The following is a 19,018-nucleotide window of genomic DNA, read 5'->3' as shown; positions in this document are numbered from 1 at the left end:
AAACAACACCGACGGTCTAAATTTAGATGCCGATCGCCGGATTCAGTGTCAACAGCTAAATCTGACAAAAACACACAACCGTAAGGATTTCCAAAAGAGTCGTCTGTTGTGTCTTTCTGGGTCTCTTCCTTTCGGTGCAAGCCTAGGGAATTGTTTATTGTCTATTTTATCGTTCATTAAGCGAAACGATCGGCCTGCTGTAACAGCTGCTATAACACATCTTTCCTCAACAAGCTGCACGATTTGAAGTGGCCTAAACGACGCTTGAGGAGTTAGCTCAAGTTAGCCGTAGCGTTTGCCCCAGCAAACATCGCTAATAAAACAACAGATGACCCGAAATGAGATTCTGTTAGGCAGCAGGAGCCTATTTTAAAAGAATACAAGCTGTATATATTCACGGCTCTCGTTAAACCTCATAACCTCGGAAGACGTTTATAGGATAACAGCGGGGCGCAATCCTCCTTGAAATATTGTTGAGCATTATCTGCGCTGAAAGCTCTGCTTTAAAGGAAAACATTTCACAGTCTGGATTTATGTCTTGGGTATTATGCACGCCCGATCAGCCTCGGTCTTCGTTTGGCCTTCTCCCTAGGGGGGGAAAAAAACGTGAGTTCCTCGTGAAAAAACGCCGTCGTGTCGCCAGGCATTCGGGCGTGAGTCGAGCTCGTTGGATTCTTCAAGCCGCTCGTTTGGCGGAGAGTGAAATACCGCCGTGGCTTTTAGAGCTGAGCAAGTTTTTACTTGATCGTCCCGAGCAACGAAGGGGAATAATTGAGCATTATGTCATTTGAAGCGTGCTGTCGCGTGCGTTCTTAAAGTTAAACCTCATCTCGGAGGGAAAGCGCCGCGCTGTCACCTGCGCCCAGATGCCTTTTGTGATCTGAAACGAGGCCCGTGTGACATTTCATTTACGGTTATCCATCCAGCAGACAGCTTTATCCAGAGTGGCTTAAAAATGAGGAAAACATAAGCAAACCGTCATGGGGAAATGCTGCAATGAACGTTAGGAAACGCAGAGGTTCAGGCTGCGCGTGTTTATTTCGTTACAACTCAATCCACCATTTTGGATGCATCGTTTTAACCAAGATTTTGTAGTGCATTGTAGAGATCGTTTGAAAAGGGCAGTGTCTTATAAGGCAGTGGGATCTTATTGTCTATAGTTTGGAAAAACTTTTGCATCAGAAGCAAATGACTTGCTAATGCTAATACGCTCGCCAGTTTTAAAAATGGATGGCTCCTTTAGCTAAATGCATTTATTCAAGGGATAGTTCACCCGAAAGTTAAGCGCTCAGGCCAGCCGGGTGTAGATAAAAAGTCGCCTCATCTGATTCAGGCGAGAAACATGAACAGATCAAGCTCAGTTTAGCGAAAACGGGCTAAAACAAACATTTGGGCGGGTTTTGATGTGAACGTTTTCTCACTGAAAACTTTAAGGTAAAGTCAACTGTAGCATTACTTTTCTCTTCACGCCATGTTAACCGATGGACTGGAGTGGTGTGGATTATTGCGATGTTTGTTCGTTCTGACGGCACCCATTCACTGCGAAGCTTCCGTTGATGTATAGCACGCATCGCTACAAATATGTTGATGAAGAAAGAAACTCGTGTGTATCTTGGATGCCCTGCAGGTGTGCACATTTTCAGCAAATGTGAACGTTTGGGGCGAACTGTTCCTGAGTCAAGACAGCTGTAGAATATAACCGGAATAACTTCACCATATGTTGGATGGAAAGGCACAGGCTCCCGCACAAGGTCCATATTGTACATGCCGCCATTTAAATGCAAGCACATCTTTATCCAGTATCGTCTTCCTCCGAAATCATTTTAAACTCCAAATGGGGTGGTTGCGTAATGTTTTTTTGCTGCCCACAGAGCAGATTTTGGCAGGTAGAGTTGGCTTGAGAGTCTCTCCAGAGATCTTGGCCAGCTGAATTTCTCATGATTACTTCAGTGCTGGCAGGTATGTTAGTGTTAGAGGTTAACAGGTGGATATGTCAATCTGTCACTAACCCGTTTATAATAGTGCGCTTTGCACAGTCGGGGCATTTTTCTGCATAAAGCTCCTTCTATATGCGGCTACTTTTTCTTTTGGCATTATAACATTAAAAATTAGATCCAATTTAGTGTGCTGGATTTCTCGAGAGACCCGTGTTATGTCATATCAGCGTCTCACATCTGTTGTACATCTTGACGAAAAATGCAGAGAGTTGAGATGTCTTGATGCCAAAGTTTACTTTCAGGAGGTCAAGAAAGGAACCGCTCGACTTAAAAAAAAGATTCTCTCCTACTGATCAGGGGTGTGTTTCCCGAAAGCGATATGGTTAACAAGTTCTGTCTTTAACAATAAAGTTGAGTGGAAATTAAGAGCATAGTTGGCTAACGATGCTTTCGGGAAATGCACCGCAGGAAAGTAAACGGAGACGCGCTAGTAAATGGGGCTTTTAAAAGCAAAACAATAATTCACTTTTAAGGGAGTGAAATAAATGTATCTCGTGTTATTAAATAACAGACGCCGAGAAAATGTTATAGCCTAATATATAATGGATTAAAAAAAATTAAAGGAAAGATTTTGTTTAGTAATGTAGACATTACAATACTCTAATTTGATCTTTCTATGCTAAATGTCAAGTTGCACACATAGAATTTATTCTGCATAGATAAATGGTTCTGGATTTATTGCAAATGACTAAGTCTGTGACATTCGCCTCCATTCTGTTCCAGCAGAAGTGTTTGTGATACAGAATTCGATGATTTTTCAGGAAATCAGGTTGTAATCGTATGAGAATGCTGCCACCTTCTGTTTCAACGTAAGTAAAACAAAAAAAACAAGTTATTATATTTTTATATGCATCATTGTGCTTGTTACGGCGGCGTGTGTGTTTATGTAAGAGACAGAGAGAAATCATAATGGATTCTATTTTGCACGTAATTACAATAGCATTTCAGGCAAACGTCCCAAAGGAGTCAACGTCAGTCCTGCAATCTCACAGACATCTGTTTAAATCCACAGATGTCCCTTTAGAGTTAGATAGACTGATTGCATTTCCCCTAGTTCAACAGCACTTGCATACATTGCTCTGTATCAAGTAAGACCCGCCTTCCGTGAATCTGGGACCCATTTGTCTTGCTGAAATTCGTCCCAGCTTTCATTTGATTGGAGTTGTTTGCGATGCGTTGCGTAGCACTGGCATCAGGTTCGCGAAATCCCAGCACAACCTTGAGTCTTTCTTGGCACAAACCGCCCATTTTACACAGATTAGTCCTGAACGAAGTCGCAGAGAGCCGACCGCAGCGCAACATCACCAGAGGGCTTTCCACGAGTTAATTAACTCCCGCCGACGAGGGGAAAATCCATAGGAAATGTCATGCAAGGTCAATCAGCGATTATAATGGACATGAGTTTGGGAATAAAAGTCTACAAATTTGTAAGCAAGCCAAGCACTGAGCACTTGTGACAAGTGTTGGGTCCTCAGGGTCGTCTCACGCAATGTGAAACACTGCTGGAGTTTTTTGGACCCTTTTTAAACTTATTTGTAGTTTGTCTGGGGAACGGTACAAACGAGCCTGCAGTAACAGAGAGTCTCTTGAGCAATGCCCAGGTAGGTGAAATCTGTTGACCCTTGTGTTGAGACCAATCAAGACAAGTATAATAGGTTTAAACTAATCTGTTTCTAACTATCATGATTCATCGTGTCTTTAGCACTGATTTTGAACACTCGTCCAGACCTCATTAAACATTTATTCTCATATGCATATTAAACAGTGTGTTGATTTAATGGTGACTAAAGCTCGTGATGAATATTTGAAAGTCACTGTTCTTGCGGTCGGTGTGCACAATGAGAAAAAAGTAAACTGCCCGAAGATACAAAAGTTATATCTTTGTGTACTAGATGTAAAAGGGGTTTGTAGCATGCCTTTTTTTGTTAAGAGAGTCTAAGCTATATATTGAATGATTATTTGCATGCTATGAAGGTCTTCCAAAAATAGGTTTTCTCAGAAGCAAATGCCGTTTTTTCCGTATAATGTGATTTAAGATGCGATCAGATTCTCAGGCCAAAAGTATTTTGTCAATAGCTTAAATCATTATAAAACCAAACGGCATTCTGTTTGTCTGTTGGATAAATCTGAAATCTGTATTCTTCTTTGACACGAACTTATCAAAAGCATAAATGTCCGGATGCATACTTTGTCGAAGCTAAAGTCCTGAAGTTTAATTCTGCAAAGTGTTTCGCGAGAGAGTGGGCGGGTTCACCTCCATTTTTTCCCCACACGGATGCTTCAGTGTGATCAAGACAGCATTTCTCGGCTCGATGTATAATGCGCACGCTCACAGAGCATCGGCCGTATGACAGCCCCATTACAGAGTCTGCCAGAAAGAGCCACTCGCTGCATCTCAATGACACACAGAGAGAGATCACGGGAGCATGTAAATCTGGCCCAAATGAAGAGCAAAGCGAAGCAATCAGGGGCAAATGGTGTTGTGATCATACAACGGGTTTTAGGCACAAGAAGAGTGCCTGGTTTTCATGTTTTAATTCAATTGGCGTGTTTCAGTTGAGGACACAACATGAAGCAGAGTTTCAGTTAACCACGAGACCCACGGTAGCCCGACTGTAGTCATTAAAAAACGATTGATACCATAAACAACACATTCCTCAAAATGTATTTTCCTGAATGTGATCCGTAGTATCAACATGCTACAGTGGCAACAAATGAATGGTTTTCTTGGGCAGTGCAGAAATGTTCGCAAAACTTTCAGTAAAGCTCAGATGAAGTACTGTTTTAGCCTAAAGTGTGTATATCATCATACTGATGTAGAGAACATTTTTGTACTATATGCATTATACTAAAAAGTCTTCCATGTTGGTTCATAAAACGTATTAATTTGTAATCATTATATAATAAAGTATATTATACTTAAGCGTAACTTTTAGACTTGACCTACTGAATCGCTTGACCTTTGCATAAAAAACTGTCTGCCAAATTCTCTAAAATGTAAATGTATCTTGATTTAAAGCGTAACTTTTGGTGCTCCAGTGGTTAATAGCGACTGTGGCCGACTTATAGGGTTTGGAAAATGGATTCGTGGTGCACTCATTTATTTATATATTCAGTACATTTTCAAAAAGTTGTGGACTGCAGCTTTGAGGATTGGTTTAAGAAACGAGACAGAGATACTAAGATAAGCAATTGTCTGCAGTGGGGTTCAGTGCCTTGCTCAAGGGTCTCACCTCAGTCGAGGTATTGAGGGTGAAAGAGAGCGATTATCATTCATACAATCCAGGCCAGGGCTCGAACCCACGACCTTTGTGTTGCAAGTCTGACCATTAGGCCACGACCGCCTCACGAGTCACGAACCCAGCACCCTCACTTTTTTTGCACTGCGATCGAAAGAGATTTCTCAAAAGCGTGGGAATCCCGAATATCTGTGCATCCTCCAAAAGGCAGCAGCTGTTTTTATGCACTACATCTTTAGAATAAATATTACGTTTCCAAAAGACATCCTGCAAGAAAGCCATAGCATGACGATGCTTGGAAGATGGACGCTTGCAGACAGTCAAGAGCTTCATGTGCTGCTCAAAGTCCACCAGAAGGGGGAGATGAAGGCCGGAGAAGCTAGTCTGCCGACAGGACGGCAAGAACCTACCAGACGCTTGCTGCGTATGAAGCACATGCTGTCTTTCCCCTTTACGCCCCTACTCTAACATGACAAACAGAGACAGATGGGCTCCACAGTCTATGGCTGGGGTTTCAACATGAAGAACAGCATTGTTTCCTGCGTAACTTTTTATATAAGCAGCAAGGTGTCTGTCAAAGGTTTGGATTTGGGTAACTACTTTTTGGCTGCTGACATTGTGTTTTGGACTTTAATGTCACTCGCCGGATCCACGAGACAGTGTTTGTCGCAATAATGACGCAGGAGTCTTTCCCAAAGTTCACAGCATCTCAACAGGGCACTATTACCTAAGAGACAACAAAAAAGTGGATGTTACATGTGCGTAGAGCCAAAATGACTGAATGCCATGGCTTTAGATGATGAGATAGCAAGCTTAATGACATTTATTTACTCGCAAAACGGCTTGTTTGATTTGAAATCTGAAAACAATAGATTTGATTGATTGAAATTAGCTTACAAATGGAAAGGGAAGGTGCCAAAATGACTCAAAGTTAGTTAGCTGTCCTTGTGAATTGTTAAATGAATAGTTCACCCAAAAGCGATATTTTGAGATTCAAGATGTAGATGGGTTTGTTTCTTCATTAGATTTGGAGAAATGTGTTATAATATCACTTGCTCACCAAAATGAGAGCTCAAACTGAATTATAAGAAATACATTTTGGGTGAATTATTCCTTTATTATTATTCCTATGCATGTAAATGAGTGAAGGTCACTTCTTCACAATAGGACGCTTGCAGTTGTATCTAGAATTTGTTTGCATTCATCGCCTGACGATTTAATTTATAAAACAATGACATTTTTAATATGGCTTTTTGTGGTCACTGTATGAGCATTCTTCGCTTCTTACCCAGAATAACCAGCCCATCCTGAGCACGAGTTATGGCGACATTGACCTGATTTGGATCAGTAATGAATCCCAGTCTTTTTCCTAGCCAGGCTTTACTTGGTCTGCCACTTCCTATAGCAGATATGGAGCAGGAGCGCACGGTAGACAGGATGACATACGGCCACTCACTTCCTGTACACAGCAATTTACATTCAGACTGTTCAACGGCTAAAAGCTTTTCTGAAACGATTTGTTTTAAACAAAGAGACTGAGCATGAATTGAAATCGGAAGAAAGTGCATGCACAGTAACGCACCTTGGCTTTTCATGATTGTGCAAACAGAGACATTCGCGAGATGCTTCTTCTCTAACATCCTTTTGATCTCGGACACCTGTGCGTTGTACGGGGTCAGAATCGTAATATGCTCGGGTTTCACACCTGACTGTTCAATCAACAGTCTTGCCACACGGACCTGGGGAGGAACACATTTTAATTATATGTACTTGAAATATGGTGCATTGAGTGAGAAAGATGAGCTTCACTCATACTGCCTTCATGCTCTTCTCAGATGCTCCTCATGAAATGAGGTGATGTTTTTGTCAACTTCATGTCCACTGGATGTATAATGTATATTTTATCACTGTACAATATGAACTTCTTAAACAGCTATGACTAGTGTTTTCTTTTAGACTTTTAGACTCACAGGAGAGTGGGTTAAAACGTTTAACTAATGGATATCACCAGTTGATTACTTGCAGCAGAATTGCTAAATTGTTTTGATGGGTTTAAAGGGTTATTTCACCACAAAATCAAACTTTCTTCATTAATTACTCGCCGTCAAGACCTTCTGTAATTTTTTGGAAAACAAATGAAGATATTTTTTATGAAATCGAAGAGCCACCTGACCCTCAAACACAACCGAAATGCTCCCAGCTCCAGAAATCCAATATTTGTTTTAAATACAACTTCAGTTTTTTGTAACGCTACAAAAATACTTTTTTGCAAAAACAAGCCATTTTACCATTCTCTTCTCCTGAGTTATTTTTTCAGCCATTTTATAATGATTAAATAAATTGTGTTATTTCTGTTTTCTTTATTTTAGTTTTTTACAAATGTATTTACTACGTTTCTGGAGCTGGGAATATTTCAGTTGTCTATGGAGGGTTTGGAAATATAAAATATCTTAATTTGCGTCCCGAAGATGAACGAAGGTCTTATGAGTTTGGAACGACATGAGGGCGAGTAATTAGTGACAAAACTAACGAGCTAACGCTTTAAATATGCAAATTAGGTGTGATATAATTAGATGTTCTAATTTGCATACGCTTCCAAAACACACATGATAAACCCAAAGGCTTTTACAGAACAAGAGGAAACACGCCCACAGTCCTTGACTGAATTCCTTTTGGGGCTTTAATAAGGATTAATCTATATTTACTTCATTGATTGAATTTTAAAACGTCAGCATGAGGATCTGACTTACAGCCTGCTCTGCCTCCTTAATGTTGGCCACGGAGTTCTCATTGCCTTCTTTTGTAGACACCACTAAGCTGTCTTCTTTTCCTTGCACGTGGCCAAACAGGATCGCCGTTGGCCTTCCACGATCGTTAAGCAGATAGCAGGGCCCTCGTTCAGCTCCGGTTTTCAGTTTGCCTTCGTAAAATTCTTCTGAAGGAAACCTGCAAATGTCTTCATGCTGACATACGCGCGCGTTTGTTAGACACCGAAGCAAAATGAAATCTTTGACAGTCTTGGTACGGATTCTTTTACCATTCTGTACTGTGTCTCCAGCATTTTGGCCAGATCCATGTAGCGTTCAAACAGAGACTGCTGCATGCCCATATTTTTCAAGAGGGCGCACTGCACTATCGGCCGTATCTGTCGGTGATCGCCCAGCAAAACTATCTGAAAAACAAAACCAGTGAGGCGCCGACTTTTATTTGGAAGATGGCATTGAGCCGCATTAGAAATGGAAGACGTGCATCTTTGCATCAGCCATAACCTCACGTCTTTTCGGTTCTGCCTGAAAATGGAAAAACGATGATGTAATTCCAGCACTCACCTGTCTTGGACTGTAGGAAACTAAAGGGATGAAGGCCTCTGGTTCTGTCGCCATGGCACATTCATCAATGATGATTTGCTGAAAATCCATGACCGCCAGGATTTCAGGTTTCAGCGCTGTTGAGCAGGTGCATAGCACTACATCATACTTCTCAATCTCACGCTTGTGAGCTTCCTTCAGCCGTTTCCTGTAACTGCAGAGACACACTTACCACATTACCACAATGACGACGACATTGACAGAATGGGTTTTAGAGTATTAGCTCAGTTTTTATGGGATATCTTTATATAGGATGCATTGTAATAACGCCTCATAATCATTAAAGATCTTTTCACATTCGTGCATCATGGTGGCAGCCTCTAAATGCAAAAAACAGGCATTTTACTCACACGTCTATATCATCCATGTGATTTTCAAAGTTATTTATTTCTTCTGAGGAATCATTTTTAGGTTCACGAACAAGATACATCAGTGTAATATCCCTGCAAAAAAAAAAAAACAATCATACATTAATGGGTATATTCATACACTATTTGTTATTATGTCTAAAGTCCAAATGTCCATCGCTGTTTTACATTCAAAGATAATTAGATAAAACGTTTAACAAAGGTATTTCATCAGCTAAATAGCCATAGTTTCCTTCCTCTTCATAAAAAAATATATATTTAGCCAATCAAAAACCAAAATTTCTGTTTTGGTGTAATGAGAGCCTGTTTCATTGTGCATGAACTGCTTTTGTGGAAGATCTGTAGAGAATGATACCATTTTGTGCTTTCGTTGTGGGATTGTTTCAACAAAGTTATGCAACAGCACAGCATTAATTACCATCAAGAGTTGCATCCATTTTTTTTTATCTTGTATTAACAAAGCTTTTTCAGTAGGGTTAAGCTCCAATTCATACACGAGAACACTCAACCACTATTTCACAAATTAAGAGTGGTGAATCCTGGCATTGTCTTCCTGGAACATGTACATGGGTAAATCTTATGGCATGACTGTTTGGGGAAAAAAAGGTTAACAGGGCAGAAACATATTAATCACTGTAGTAATGCTTCAATCTTAAAATCTTCAGTATTGTTTTTTTTAAAAACCAAACGACAGCTTTTTTGGCCAGGTATTGTATATAGGATGTCTTGAGTGACCGGCACGCCGACTTTGGAAAAAGAACACCAAAAGTACTTTTCCCCATTTCTGAACTGTCACCACTTTCATATAACACAACAGCGATTGCTGAAGTGGACACATTTTACTAATAGATCTCTGTGAAAAAAGTGGCTCCTACCTGAGCTCCTCTTTTGGTTTTTCATCACGGAGTGATTTGCGGCAAAGCTTTAGATCACTGCCTGTATATGGAAATTCACGCATTTCCATCTGGTCACAGTAGATTCTCAGAGGCTTTAGGACTCCCTTGAGTTTCAGCAACTGCTCTGGGAAACAAGATAAGTGGTGTCATGTAAGTACACTTCATCAGGTAAAAGGGAGCCTGAAATGTACTCCATGCATGCATGAAAATGTCAGTGCAACTGCATGCAACTCAGTTTCATTTTCATCCCAGTAAAGCAAATATATAGAATAACAAACATATAATATGTTTCTGACTTCCTTTGAAAAACTTGATGGTTCTACATTTGTAAACATAATGAGGGTATAAGCTGTATATTTTAAAAGACCACCAAACACAATTCACCTGCAACAATGTCCACAGATTTGTTGGAAGGTCCGCAGTAGAGGATGGCAGGCTTTTTTGAGGGTTTCTCACCAGGGGTTGATTTGAAAGAGGCCAGAAATTCCTGGTTCTTCATGAAAAACTGGTAAACAATGTGAATACCAACCACTGTTTTTCCTGTACCTGTGGATGAAACACGGTGCACTTCTTAAGTACTGTCCACAACACATCTTCATTCCCAAGACTACAAATCAATCTGATTATTAGACGATATTGATTTTTACATTTTCTGAAAAAGATACGAATGACGAATCAGCAAAAGGCAAATCAGTGAAATCAAAAATCAATTTGGAAATATTGTGACATTAATAAACTCTTTAATACTGAAACCAAAAAAAACGTTACCTTACAAAGTGCTGCTACATATTCCAGGAGTAACTTATATATTATTAGTACACTACATTATTAGTATATAGAGTATTAAACAGTACCTGGGGGGCCCTGGATCACCGTGAAAGGTTTCCTTACAGCCTCCTCAACAGCTTTCTTCTGGCTCTCATTCAGACATGGCAGGTTCAGGCTTTCATCCACATGGTCTAAGCTGATATTTGTATAAGCATCTACATCAAAGGGGTTTTAAGCACATTAAAATAACAAATTTGTAATTCACTTTATTGTTTTTTTGTAGAAACTCATATGAAGGCAGAAATTAGAGTGGTCCGCAAACATCGTTTGAGTATTTAGTCATATCATATGCCTTTAGTTCAGTTATTTCTTTACTTGTTTTTTAAGTTATTTCAAAGTTCCTTACAGCCTAAATGTCTTATCCTTATACGTCTTGAAGTTAAACATCTGAACAGTGTTATAAGGTGTGGCAACTGTAGTATAAGTTTAATAATTGATGCCGAGCCATAGAATTATTCTGAAACAATGCACTCCAGATGTATAATGCCCATTATTATTAAGTTATCATGAAATAAATTGACCAATTTTGTGAAATACCATTTTGCCTGATCTTTCGTGTTGTCCCACTTACCGGCATTCAGCTGTTTAAGATGTTTTCCAGTCGCGACATTCTTCACCAAGTCATTAGCCTGTTTTAGCTTTTCAATGACACGTTCTCTGACCCTGCAAAAACACTGCATTAGTATATGTTTAATTGTGTGTCAATCTGAAATGCATCAAGATGAACCATCACTTACAAAAATGGAATTTTTTTGGGAATGACCTCGACGGTGAATTTTGTTTCCCGTTCACAAACATTGGGAGGAATGTAACCTATAGATCTTTTTGTAATCAGAAAATGAATTTTGTCTTGATTGTCTTCTTTCTTTGTTTTTTTGTCTTGATTGTCTTCTTTCTTTGATTTTGTGGTTACTGCGTGTGCAACCCATGTAAAAGGTAGTGAACCCTGCAGGTCCAAAGGTTCACTTTTCTCTGGTTTCTGATCTCTTAATCTGATGCACAAGAAACAGTTTCTAAGATCAAACTCCAGATACCACTCCTTTTTCTGAGTCTTGTTTAGATAAAAGTACCCTTGGAGATTTGTTTCATCTTTACTCCAGGTTATAGGAACATCCTCTAAAATGATGCTGTTATTTTCTTCCAAAGCATTGTAAGCGGTGTCTATCTTACATAGTTTTCTCCATATGTTCTGGTACTCTTCGTAGCTCTCATAGAAAGACTTTGATGCATTGCATACGGTTTTGGAAAAACAATCAATAGGGTTTCTTGTGTGCTCCAAACAGACCTCAAAACACTGATTAACACTGAGCAGTTGAACTACAGGAACTGGAAAGCCATCTTTGAATTCAGTCCCAAGCTGCACCTGAACAACTGCTCCCAACTTTAGCTCCATGGTTAGTTCTTCATAATGGCATGCTTTGTTTAAACATACCTCACTTGTATTCCTTTCCTTTTCTTCATTCTTACATTTTTTCATGTCTTGGAGGCATTGATCAATATTAATCCAGTCCTGCTGTTTCATGGCATGTACCAGTCTTTTCCACAAGTTACTTGACACCGATGTCACATTCGTCATGGGCTTTGACAGATGGAAACTCTTGAATGATTTTCTGAATGAATACACTCTTCTCTTCCAATGAAGTATCATGGAATTATCTTCCCTGTTGTATCTTGGCTGATCCACAACTTTAAGATGCTTGTACATGATGGGGATGACGTGTAAATTAGAAAGTAGCGGGAACGATATAGTGAAATCATGCCCTTGTGGAGTGAGCTGGGACACCAATGCAAGCTTCACCACATCTTTGGGTTGAAACTGAAACTTGTTTAGTTCCAACACCAGAGAATCGTGCTTCTCTTCTGCATCCATTCCAGATTGGCAGAAGCCATTGATTTCAACTTGAGTGTAGTCAGCTTGCTTTAGGATCTCTTTAGACATTGAGGTGTGCAGAAGTCTCTGCAGGATAAGGTCCAGATAACGCCTCATAGGAGATGAAGCCCATGTGTAAGCGTTTAGCTGTAAATCATGGTGACCCAACCTGGAATCCACCGAGGAACATGACCGAAGGATGAAAGCTTTCTTCTGAATGTCACGAAACTCCCACGCCATGGGGTTAAATGTGGGATGGATTTCATCTGTAAAAATCAACTGCATCAGATTATAATAGTCTTTGCTCTTTGCAAACTCTTCCATCTTTTTAAATATGGACGTGAATATATTAAAAGATATGCCGTTGTGGTCCGTATTTTCATATTGTGGATTGGTCCAAACTTCCTCTTCACTATCGGTATCTACTCCGCAGATATTTGAAAAGTAAGGTGACATGAGAATTAGCTCAGAGTATTTCTCCTTAAACTGAGTCAGTTGTTCGGGGTCCGGCTCCCTGTGGCACCTCAGTGGGGTGAGATCTCTTGTGACGTCTGTAGAGATGAGTTTTTCAGCTGCGGCACTATTGTAGAGATTCATTAGCTCCTCCACCATGACGCGAGAGCGACTTTGCCCCGCCCGCCTCCCAAACAGCCATCCGCCTTCCAGCCTGTATTTTCTGTGCACTTCTGAGAAACGGCAAGCAACAGCCAAACATTCCTCGACGCAAGAGAACCGCAGAGGCTCAGAGTCACCCGAGCAGTACTTCTGAATAATTCCGTCTGCCACTTCATACGACATCTGTCTGTCAGACCTAATCAGGGTTTGATCAAAGTCCATGTTTAGTATTTGGCTTGTATTCTTGTCAACGTCTACCAGCAAGGATATGGCTTTACGGTCCTCATCAGGCACCAAACTCAAGTGGTTTTTCCTTAGGTCTCTTGAAAACAAGAAATTTACATCTCCCTTCTCTGGAGTGTAAATTGTTTTGCCGCACTGTCTAGCGAAATTGTCTTGCTCGCTATATTTGGGAATGACACTTGCGACATCTGTAACGTGAATACCAATCTGATAGCGATCAGAGTTAATTTCCTTCACACTTATGGCGTCATCCAGGTTTTCAGCTTCAGGTGGGTCAATGGTGAAAGTGAAAATCTCATACAATTGTGTCCTGGATAAAGCCTCATCTTCTATAGGTTCTTGTAGTTTGAATGGTGGAGGTGTGTTTTCACAACCAAGTTCAATTTCTAATATTTCTTTGAAAGCATCACACTCTGGAATTACTTTTGTGACCACTCCGAGAGGGTATGTTTTCCCATTTTCCCATTTTATAACCTTGACCACCAACATTATATTCTCAGAAATCCTTTCAGTTTCCTTTTTCACCCAGCGCCCATTCTTGTACTCTCGTATTTCAACTATGCCCGAGTCAGGACTAGTTTGAACTGTTCGTATTCTGGTCATGTGTTTGTTAACAGGTGCAACAAGTTTTGGGTCATCTTCCACCATCTTGCAGATGAAGATTAAGGCGTTTTCATCTCTATTTATTAGTCCGACCACCTTTCCATTTAACACTTCACCTTTCTGCGGACAATGCTCCCTGTCCAAGATTTCTACACAGACTTCATCTCCAGGAAAGGACCTGCCCACATTTTCTCTTCCACAGATTTTGATGCATAGCGTTGGTTCGCCGACAGGACTGGCATGCGCCTGATCATGTCTTTCCATTTTAAGTCTACATCGTTTGAAAACAACTGGATTGGAATTCAAACGTTTTTCAATATCTTCCTTGCGGAGTTCTTGATCAAATTCATAGTCAAAACGTGGTTCCATTGAGGTTTTGCAAAGGGTTTTGGACTGATTCTCCTCTGCCTTGTTGCTTCTAGCAGTCACTCTTTTTTGATACAAAGGTCTTTCTGTCTGGATTTTCACCTGCAAACATAAACTTTCAAAATGAAATAAAAAATGTACCAAATTTATTTTATAAATATGCTAACTGCAGCTTCCTGTGAAACATCAGACTTTACTCTGGTGGCATTTGCTAACCTTTAACAGTCATTTAATCCATAAACTCTGCCTCTGTAATCTCACCCTCATCTGGCTCCACTTTAAAGTATAAGACTCATAGCTCAAAATTTTATCAACACTGCACAGAAAGAAGTACTGCCCTAATTTTATTACTATTTATTATAAGAATATCACAAACTTCAGAAATCAGTCACTGAGGTACAAGCACAATAACACACTCAGCAAAATACCCTCTAATTATCGTTATCTATAAAATCCCAGAAAATATAAAGTTGGTTTTGGTTTTGTTAATATCGCACACCCCTAATACGCAACAGAAGGCTGAAACTATATAGGGCCACTATTATACAGCATATAACTATATACAATGTACTATAACTATTTAAAAATAAGAATAGGTATGTGACAGCAACCTTTTTGGAACTTTAAAGGAACACAGATTAAATCACAAAAATGAATTAAATCGTCAAAGTGTGTAGCTTCACTATTCAATTCTTACAGACAAAACAACATTAGCATTTCAAATAACTGGTCTAGGCACTAAACACGGTCCTATTTAAAAGTCACCCAGCTTCACAAATCGGACATAATTATTACCTTCCGCCGTGGAGGAGTGTTTGCTGAGAGAGTAGAGAGCTCAGGCGCATGGGCTGCTCTCTCTCGGTTAACAACTAATAAAGCTGTCAGAACAGCAGACGCTAGTATTGGGATTGCGTGCTGCTAGGGTCACGTTTAACCGCTCGCCACACCTGTTTCTTACTATAGAGGGCGAGTCGATTAGGGGAGAGTCGAAACCTTAGGCGTCGTAATTCTAATTTTCTCTGAAGGGAAAGTCGCGAATCTGTTGGAAGCCGCTCGCGATGCTTCAAATCACAGTAAATTAAATGCATGTGTTAAACTATGTTTTTATCGCACTGATTCGGGCCATTGTGTATAACTACAGTTGAATTAAACCACGGCTGCACTATGATTAGTGCAGCGAAGCCATTGGTGGTTTTGCGATTTCCATCAAATCTTTGTTTTTTGCAATTTGGTTGCTTGTTTAGCAGTTGCTGTTTATTTTGCACAAAAGGCTTGTATAGCCTGCTAGTCTAAAGCAATTTACATCCACGCGGAAAAGAGTCCCCAACAATTTAATCGAAATAGCTATATTTACAATTATTACTTTGTATTATTACTTTATTAAATAATTACACGCTTATTAGGCTTTGAGTCGATCGGCTTCATTAAGATCAGCATGGGTCTGAATATCACCATATGACAATATATGAGACTGATTTAATCTATAACGCACTACTAAAGTTAGCATGTGAATGAAAATCGTTTTTTACCTTGATTTTTCTTTTTCAGAGCCCACAGGCGTCTTCACGTGCTGTGTTGGCGCCTCTGTTGCCTTGGTACCCAATTACACTTTAAAGGGCATTGTTCCAACATTATGTTCAAATGCAGCTTATAAATCGCGCCGTGACTACTGAAAACGTAGTTTACATGATCTGAGTTAATTGTACGGTGGATTAACGTGAAAATATGTGTTAGTAACTCTAGATTTAACGCTGTATTGTCACTTGTTTTGACTATTTTTTATTTACACAGGGGTACTTAAAACGAAAATGTTTCGCCCAACGTGGGGCTCGAACCCACGACCCTGAGATTAAGAGTCTCATGCTCTACCGACTGAGCTAGCCGGGCTACGGTGACGAAAGCGGAAGTCCTCAGATCAGACACGCGTTCAGGGTCAAGGTAACTTCACCCAGAGGTTGTAGGTTTATTATCTGTCGGTCAAATTCAAACACACATAAATGCCGTGTACATATTAATGTTATAATCTCAGGGTCTGTCAAGAAAGTCTTAAGTCTTAAAAAGTCTGTAGCCAGGCTGTTTTGGGTCCCCTCTGACTCCCGTAGTAGGGAAAAAAAAACTATGGGAGTCAATGGTGACCCAAAACATTAAAAATATCTCATTCATAGTTTTGGATACAGGTTCAATTCATACAGGTTTGGAACTATTTAAAGGTGCTACAATTAGTTTAAATTTTTGGGTGAACTATTTTATTTGGGTGAACCTAAACTAATGCTACTCTGAAATTTGTGAATTGATTAACACTCTGTTAACCTGTATAACTTGTTTGATACTTCATAAACCTTGTTTAAAGGCCTAGATTTGCACGCTCATTTTGATAACTAATCAGATCCCTTTTGTTCTCAACATGTGCCAGTGCTAACAGCCTGAATTTCCAGTTATATCTTCTGAAAGGCTTGCACAACGGTAGACAACGTCACTCGAAATCTCGCTAAGATCCTGAAAATGCAGCTTTGATCACAAAAATGTATTACATTTTAAATAATATTCGACTAGAAGGTTTTACTCAAGACAGACCAATAAAAATCGATCATACTACGAATCCAGACCCCATTAGGCCTTGTCGACCTGCTAAGAAGCTACAAAACTTAAAACTCACCAAGCGTCCTCTGCTGAGATTGCCAGGCATTGATGACATGTTGCTGCCAACTTTTTAGTTTTTGTTAGCATGCTTTATCATATCTTAATCTGTTGCATATTTTAGCACGTGTAACACATTGCTAGCATATTTCCGTCCTGTTTAACGCATCACTAGCATGTTTTGCAAACCTTACTACTCGTTCTGGTATGAAGCTCAGGCTGCCGCTGAACAAAATACCCAAAAAACAATTAAAACGTTATTTAAGGAAAGAGCATATAGAAAAAAAACGAGCTAGTAAATGAACTAAAAGAATGAACAGAGTGCTTATAAAAATCAAGATGCAATGCTAAACATTTTAAACACTGTTGACATACGCTGATGTTTAGACATTAGGAGATAGTAATATATATTTTAAATGAAGTCTTTTCTGCTTACCAAGGCCGCATTTATTCAATCGAAAATACAGTAAAATTGTGATATGTTATTATAATCTAGGAGGACTATTTTCTTGTCGAATATTATTTAAAATGTATTACATTTTTGTGATCAAAGCTGTATTTTCAGACTTCATTTTCACGTTTGCTACTCTGGGAAACATTTCTGATTATTATTGATGTTAAAAACAGGATCTATCCTTAAAATGATTGCATTTGGTTATCGAAAATTAAGAAACAAAAACGTACAATAAAGCTATTAAGAGTCTCACAAAGGCGCAGCACGCAGAATAGTTTCGATTCGTGTGAAAACGCAACTGAAGCTGAGGGAAGTTATGTGAAAGGATGGATGACTGAATTATTTGTATGAATGCATAATAGGCTGCTTGTTCATCAGCTTTGTCTACAGAGGTTACCGTGGAAACGGCTCCTTCCTGCTCTTCATAGGCGTGTTTGTAAAGTGACTCAGTCTGTCTGACATTTTTGTTCAGACCAATGCAAACACAAAAGATAAAAGGCTGAAATGCAATTTTATATATATATATATATATATATATATATATATATATATATATATATATATATATATATATATATATAAAATTCTGACTCCACCTGTTTAGGCCGTTCAGGAAATTTCTTACAGGAGACAGGAGACATGCCGGAAGATGAAGATGAAGAAGCTCTGCGTGTCCCGACGAGGTTGCGCACTAAAATAATTATATGTACCCGTGTCTTCACTGTCCTCTCTGTTTTCACGTTTCTTATATACTATACGCTCTGCTTACCTAGAGGTGAACAGTACTGTACTATTTTTGTCAGGCTCTGTGAAGAAGACTTATTTCCCAGAAAAAAAAAAAAATTTATCCAAAGTTTATTTTAGCATGCTCAAAAATGTACTGTACTGTATTGCTATTTATTCCAGTCTGCCTGTTTAATAAACATCAGATGTTTTGGTGTAATTAGCTGAACCTGTGCCTATGAATTTGTCAGTGCCTTACACACACACACACACATATATATATATATATATATATATATATATATATATATATATATATATATATATATATATATATATATATATATACCCTATGCACTGCTGTGAATTATTATTATTGCTCATAATTGTCTATTAAACATAACAAAAAAATGTGATCGTTTGACAGCAATTATTTATTTTTAATTTAATTTTAATTTAACAATATATCTCTCCGTGTAATTATTTTTGTCGTTTTATTTTTATTCACGTGAGAACAAAGAAGTAAATTGCAAACAACAGCATGAACACAGTAGAGTAAAGATTAGATATTTTCATTTTCAGTGATAGGTTTATCATGTAATAAAGATTTTGCTGTTTCGTGTGTGTTTTTCCTTTGTTTTGTTGTTTAATTAATTAACAACAACTTTACTGGACATAAAGCATATTCCGGTTTTTCTTTCAAAGTATTCAAATTAGGTAACGCTAGGTCTAAGTAACGAACTGATACAGCTATATAAAAGATGAACGCAGACGCCTTATATCGTCGAGCTCGTTGATTGGCTCTCGTCCA

At 39.1% G+C, this 19,018-nt stretch overlaps 1 protein-coding gene and 1 non-coding gene across 2 annotated transcripts; both read right to left on the bottom strand.

Annotated features, from left to right (window-relative positions):
- Window positions 1–2,897: 2,897 nt before the first annotated feature.
- helz2c (helicase with zinc finger 2c) lies at window positions 2,898–17,063 on the bottom strand. The gene is made up of 13 exons (XM_043243760.1): window positions 17,050–17,063; window positions 11,434–14,495; window positions 11,268–11,359; window positions 10,723–10,851; window positions 10,253–10,414; window positions 9,848–9,992; window positions 8,955–9,047; window positions 8,566–8,758; window positions 8,274–8,408; window positions 7,987–8,199; window positions 6,819–6,975; window positions 6,525–6,695; window positions 2,898–5,963 (listed from the first exon to the last, which is right to left on the bottom strand). Exons 2-13 carry the CDS (start codon window positions 14,394–14,396, stop codon window positions 5,833–5,835), a joined length of 4,584 nt encoding a protein of 1,527 aa, XP_043099695.1. The 5' UTR covers window positions 14,397–14,495; window positions 17,050–17,063; the 3' UTR covers window positions 2,898–5,832.
- On the bottom strand, window positions 16,208–16,280 carry trnak-cuu. Its single transcript has one exon. It is a non-coding gene; the product is annotated as a tRNA-Lys (tRNA).
- Window positions 17,064–19,018: the final 1,955 nt, after the last annotated feature.

This window comes from Puntigrus tetrazona, chromosome 7 (genome assembly GCF_018831695.1).
Source record: "Puntigrus tetrazona isolate hp1 chromosome 7, ASM1883169v1, whole genome shotgun sequence".
In the NCBI taxonomy this organism is placed as follows: domain Eukaryota; kingdom Metazoa; phylum Chordata; class Actinopteri; order Cypriniformes; family Cyprinidae; genus Puntigrus; species Puntigrus tetrazona.
Note: the sequence above shows the minus strand (reverse complement) of the source record. Positions and strands in the feature narration are given on the sequence as shown.